Source organism: Cervus elaphus, chromosome 29 (genome assembly GCF_910594005.1).
Source record: "Cervus elaphus chromosome 29, mCerEla1.1, whole genome shotgun sequence".
NCBI lineage: Eukaryota > Metazoa > Chordata > Mammalia > Artiodactyla > Cervidae > Cervus > Cervus elaphus.
Window position 1 is genome coordinate 57,020,728 of NC_057843.1, and position 6,360 is coordinate 57,027,087.

Sequence of the window (6,360 nt, forward strand, 5' to 3'; positions counted from 1 at the left end):
CGCTGCTGCCTGGCCTGGCCTTTAGAGGGAGACAAAGGCCTGTGAATTCAGTGGCCTTGGCTATACCAAGGACCCCAGTACAGTCCTTGAGCATTTGTATTATTTCTCAGGAGACTAAACTGTTTCCAAGTCAGTAACTTCTTTCTCTGGACTGGAGAAGTACCTAAGTTCAGGCTGACAGCCCCCTTCCTCCAGGCTCTGGTCCCGCCTTTCCTTTCTGGCGTTTTGTTTACAGGTGTGGCCAGGAACACTCTGAACCTGCCACAGATGTGGCTGTGTGTTGTCCTCAGCATAATCCTCTGCATGTTGCCCGTGGTTGGGTACCAGTTTCTCAAACCGCTGTTCTGGCCCGTCAGCGTGGACCAGGTGAGTGCAACAGGAATCTACCCAAATAGAATTCATGACCCTCTTAGCCTTTGCCTCTGTGGATAAAAATCCTGTCCCCCATGCTCTGGCTGTAGATTATTGACAGAATTCATCACTGCATGAGACATCCACTGCCATACCCAGTCAGGACCAAACTGAAACACACAGCCTCTCGGCGCTCTGCCTACGCGTTTTCCCACAAACAGGGCTTTGGGGCCCTCATCACTTCCGGCAAGACCATGAAGGCCAGATTTCCCAAGAGAAACAGCTTTCCTCATAAAAGGTAGAGGTCTTTGGGGAAGCCCCAGAGGAGGCAGTCATTGCTCCTCCTCTCTTGCATTCACGAAACTTCCTAAGGAGAGACTAGAGCCCCTGGAAACAGCATAAAGTCGTGCTTCCACTCACCGCAGGGGCTCAGCCCCTTCATTCCCTCGAAGGCTGTGCCCAGGTAAGGCAGGGCAGAGGAGAGAACAAGCCAGACAGCTGTCAGAGTTACAGCATTTCAAGAAGAAGTCATCTCAGGCCTCCCCCTGCCTTCCAAGTTCTAATCTGGACAAGCACATGTGGAGATACTGAGTGAAGAGGGGCAATGTGAGGAAGGGAAAAGAAAAGTAAGCTCTAACAATCGTTCCCATACCCAGAGCAACCATAAAATCTGCCAGGGCCCCGCACAAGCATATTTACCCAGGCGCCTTCACTGGCTTTATCTGAGGGATTCAGGGTAAATCTTTTGCTGGGCTGGATACCAAAAGGAGGAGACAGCTGTGAACAGTTGGTCATAAGAAGCCAAAGGAGAGTTTCTGAACCAAAAAAAGAATGGAAATTGTTCCTGCCTTGGTAGGACAGCTCAAGATTTTGCCGCCTTCTCTTCTCTTTGACCCAAGAACTGACACCTTTTCAGGCCTCAGAACTGGGACAGGGGAAATGCAGGGGATTTTAAAAATCTTTTCTTGAGGGACATAAGCCATAACTGGTGAACATTTGTCTTCATTCCATAAAATTATTTTGAGAAGAAATTGTATGTACTTGAGAGACTGTTTCTAATAAGTTTATAGATAAGTAATAAACTGTTTATTTTGGAGTGGAGAGATTCGTATGGTCTGTTGGGGCCCCAGTGATAGTAACTCAGGCCAAGCAATAGCATCAGTCTATAGACTCCTGACACCTGCCCCCTTTCAAATGAGACCAGTGTTTCCCTTCCCCCACTCTTTCTCTACTTCTTTACTTCCGTTCCACTTTTCTTCCCCCCGTTACCAAACTCTGTCTTGGCCTCAGCGTCTTTTAACTGTATATTTATATCCTGTTTGCACACCTTAAATATTAGTCCCCAAAGCTCAACCCTAGGTTCTCTGCTCATTTTTCCCTGTACACTTTTCCTGAGTGACTTCTTACAACATCATGGCTTTATTTACCAGTAAAAAGAAGATTCTCCACTCTCTTTCTATCCTAGATCTCTCTTCTGAGGTCCAGATTCATTTATCAAACTGACTCTAAGACACTTCACTTAGTTGAATCTCAGGAAACTCACCAACCTGTATTAAAAATATTCCCCCCAAATTTCACCCCAGGATGTCATTACTGTCATCCGAGTCACCCAAGGCAGAATACTGTACTCTTCCTGTATAGTCTGATGTCTAATAAGTCATCAAGTGATATACATTGAGCATCTCCATTGTCTTGCTTTCAGTTCCCTCCATTATTACCATTGCCCTTGTTCGTATTTGGATCATCTCTCACCTGGATTACTGCATAAAATCTCCCCACTCATGTTTCTGGCTTTCTCCTGTCTAAAGTATCATGAATACCATTTCCAGAGTCATCTTTCTGAACTGCAAACTTGATTGTGTCAAGCCCCAGCTTAGCATCCTTGAAGAGTCTTGCACACCTCAGGATCTAGTTAAAATTTGCATGTTTTATTATTGGGCCCTCTCTAGCGTTGTCTTCTACTTCTCCCCCATCTGCATTCACTCCAGTCATGCTCTTTCTGGTCTTCTTGTCATCAGCATGCTGTTGTCATATCCTAACATGCTTTCCCTACTCCCTTCTTCGTCTAGCAAACTTCTAGTCACCCTCCAGAAACTCAGAATAGTTGGAACTAAATAGAAGTAATGGTTGAACAATATTGTGAATGTACCAAATGCCACTGCATTGTATACTTAAAAAGGGTTATGAGAATGTTTTGTGTTAAGAGAATTTGACCTCGATTTAAGAAAAATAAATAAACACTCAGATTAGGCACTGTCTCCTGCGAGAGCTTACCCTTATTCCTCAGTGTGACTTTGACATGTCTGTCCGATGTATTCAGTTGCTCCCCTGTGTGTAATTGTCACTGTCAGTGATACTTATCACAGGGCATTAAAATCACTAATTTACCTGTCTGTGCACAATATATAATGGGTCTTTAATAAATATCTGTTGAATAAATGAACAAATAAAATGAAAGAGTATTGAAATTTGCTTCTCTATTTTTGTTTCCCTGAATAGCACTACCACCCAGTTGCTCAAACCAAAAAAACTAGAAGTCTTTCTAGACAGCTCCCTTCCGTTCCTCTAATCCAATCTATCCTGTTACCAAGTTCCATACACTTTGTCTTAGAAATATCTTTAAGTCTTTCTCCTCATATTTGTTCCCAATCCCATAGATTTCATTGTTCCTTGCCTAGACTGTGCCAACATCCTCTTCTCAGATCTCCCTGCCTCTGATTCTGCTTATTCCCAATCCATTATCCACACCACAGAGAATGATCTTTCAAAAATCCAAATCAGGTCATGTCATTTGCCAGTTTAAAGTCCATTAGTGAATCATCAGAGCTTTCCTGCCTTGGTGGTGCCTACCTCCCCAACTTCATCGTCACTTTCTGCTGCATATACAAAATTATTTGCAATTCCCCCAAAGGTCCCACTATCTTCAGAAGCCACTGTGCCTTGGCCCTTTCTGTTCTCTCCTCTTAGAATACATTCTTTCCTTTGTCTAGCTAAGGTCTATCTGATCTTCAACCTCAGTAGCTTTAGTTGCTTCCTCTGGGAGCCTTCACTGACACCCAGTTCCCTACTCTGAGTTGTGTCCCTTTTCCTTGCACCCAGTTCCCTACTCTGAGTTGTGTCCCTTTTCCTTATTTTTGGTTCCCATGATTTGACTGTGTATCATTTACATGCCTATTTTACTGTGGTTTTCTCCTCTGCTAGGCCATGATGATCGCCTTAAGGATAACAATTGTTTCATTTTTGAATAACTAAGCAAAATGCTAACGCTTGGATTATTAATGTTTTTCTATCAGTGAGTAAATGAATGAAATCTGCTACCTTTTATTTTTCCTAAAACTGTCTTTTATCTGTCCTTTCAATGTGAATTTTATCCTTTAGGATCTAGTTTCCAGTATACTTTGCAGGCCTCTTTTGATGAAACAGTCACTCATGGCCTCCTGACTAGAGTCATTGCTCTTCCTTCCTTGGATTTACACAACTTAAGGAGAGATAAGAGCCCCTGGAAACCAGTGGAATACCACACTGCCACTCTCACTCCAGGGGCTCAGCCTCTTCATTCCCTAAAAGGCTGTGCCCCGGTCAGGCAGAGTAAGGTAAAGAATACGCCCCAGACATCTGTCAGAATTACAGCATTTCAAGAAAAGGTCATGTCAGGCCTCCCTCTACCAACCCTTCCAAGTTCTAATCCGGACAAGCACATGTGGAAGTGAAACCGTTTACCACAGAGAGCTACTGGAACCCATGTGCTGGGACTCGAACCATCCAAAACCCAGTTTGGGACTTGAACCCACATGGCTGGGACTCAAACCCAGCCAAAACCCACAGTACCTGGTTTTTGCAGCTAATGAAGCTCAGGTTCTTGATATCTCATCACAGAAAGAATTTGGTGAGAGACAAAGTGATAGGTAAGAAGTGGATTTATTCAGATACAGAGAGAAGCAAACTCCACAGACAGAGTGTGGGCCACTGCAAAGCGTCTGCCTGCAATGCAGGAGACCTGGGCTCCATCCCTGGGTCGGGAAGATCCCCTGGAGAAGGAAATGGCAACCCACTCCAGTATTCTTGCCTGGAGAACCCCACAGACAGAGGAGCCTGGTAGGCTACAGTCCATGGGGTTGCAAAGAGTCGGACATGACTGAGCGATTTCACTTTCACTTTAGTTTTTATAGGCTGGGCAATTTAACATGCTAATGAGTGGGAGGATTCCAACTCTGGGGGAAGGGGCAGAGGTTTCCAGGATTTGGGCCACTGCCCTTCCCTTGGTCTCTCACCAATGCCTTGGAACTGTCATGGCACTTCTGGGTGTGTCATTTCACTTGCTGATTGAGGATCAAGATCTAGTTTTGTCTGCTATCATTATCCCATTTGATTCTAATTGGTTTATGTTGTGTGAATTCTTTCAAAAGTTGTGCCCTGTCCCTTTCCCTCCTGTTAAAGAAGTAATGGGTGAAGAGAGGGAATGTGAGGAAGGGAAAAGAAGGATCTAATAATTGTTCCCATGCCCAGAGCAACCATAAAATTTGCCAGGGCCCAGCATGAGCATATTCACCCAGGCACCCTTACCAGGTTTATCTGAGGGATTCAGGGTGAGTCTTTTGCTGGCCTGGATACCAAAAGGAGGAGGCAGCTGTGAACAGCTGGTAGTAAGAAGCCAAAGGAGAGTTTCTGGACCAAAAAAAGAATGGAGATTGTTCTTGCCTTGGTAGGACAGCTCAAGATTTTGCCGCCTTCTCTTCTCTTTGAAGAGTGACTTTGAGGAGATACCCCATGTCCAAGGGCTGAGGAGAAGCCACAGCAAGACGGTAGGAGGGGTGAATTCACATTTAGAATCAAACCCCATCCCCACCAGAGACACTCAGAGGGCTCCAACATACCTTGTGCACACCAGGACCCAGAGACCCCACAGAGACTGAGACAGACTGTGTCTGAGCGTCTCCTGAGGAGGTGCGGGTCAGCAGTGGCCTGCTGCAGGGGCAGGGGCTCTGGGTGCAGCAGACCTGGGTATGGCATAAGCCCTCTTGGAGGAGGTCGCCGTTAACCCCACCATAGAGCTCCCAGAACTTACACAGAACTGGGGGAACAGACCCTTGGAGAGCACAGACAGAACCTTGTGCACCAGGACCCGGGAGAAAGGAGCAGTGACCCCACAGAGACTGACCCAGACTTGCCCGGGAGTGTCCAGGAGTCTCTGGTGGAGGTGTGGGTCGGCGGTGGCCTGCTGCAGGGTCGGGGCACTGAGTGTGGCAGTGCGTGCATGGGACCTTTTGAAGGAGGTCATTATTATCTTCATCACCTCCACCATAGTTTGGCCTCAAGTCAAACAACAGGGAGGGAACACAGCCCTGCCCATCAACAGAAAATTGGATTAAAGATTTACTGAGCATGGCCCCGCCCATCAGAACAAGACCCAGTTTCTCCCTCAGTCAGTGTCTCCCATCAGGAAGCTTCCATAAGCCTCTTATCCTTCACCATCAGAGGGCAGACAGACTGAAAACCACAATCACAGAAAACTAACCAATCTGATCACATGGACCACAGCCTTGTCTAACTCAGTGAAACTATGAGCCATGCCGTGTAGGGCCATCCAAGATGGACGGGTCATGGTGGAGAGTTCTGACAAAACGTAGTCCACTGGATAAGGGAATGGCAAACCACTTCAGTATTCTTGCCTTGAGAACCCCATGAACAGTTTGAAAAGGCAAAAAGATAGGACACTGAAAGAGGAACTCCCCAGGTCAGTAGGTGCCCAATATGCTACGGGAGATCAGTGGAGAAATAACTCCAGAAAGAATGAAGAGACAGAGCCAAAGCAAAAACAATACCCAGTTGTGGATGTGACTGGTGGTGTAAAGAGCAATATTGCATAGGAATCTGGAATGTTAGGTCCATGAATCAAAACAAATTGGAAGTGGTCAAACGAGATGGCAAGAGTGAGCATCGACATTTTAGGAATCAGTGAACTAAAATAGACTGGAATGGGTGAATTTAACTCAGATGATCATTATATCT

General features: G+C 45.7%; 1 protein-coding gene across 3 annotated transcripts in view; it reads left to right on the forward strand.

Moving 5' to 3' along the window:
- The window catches only part of LOC122686276 (phospholipid-transporting ATPase FetA-like), a 100,996-nt gene extending 98,421 nt beyond the window's left edge, over window positions 1–2,575 (forward strand). For all 3 annotated transcript variants that reach the window (XM_043891454.1, XM_043891455.1, XM_043891456.1), the window contains 2 exons: window positions 236–366; window positions 462–2,575. In XM_043891454.1, the coding sequence (XP_043747389.1) occupies window positions 236–366; window positions 462–653 (323 nt within the window). In that variant the 3' untranslated portion in view covers window positions 654–2,575. The remainder of the gene's footprint in view (window positions 1–235; window positions 367–461) is intronic.
- Window positions 2,576–6,360: the final 3,785 nt, after the last annotated feature.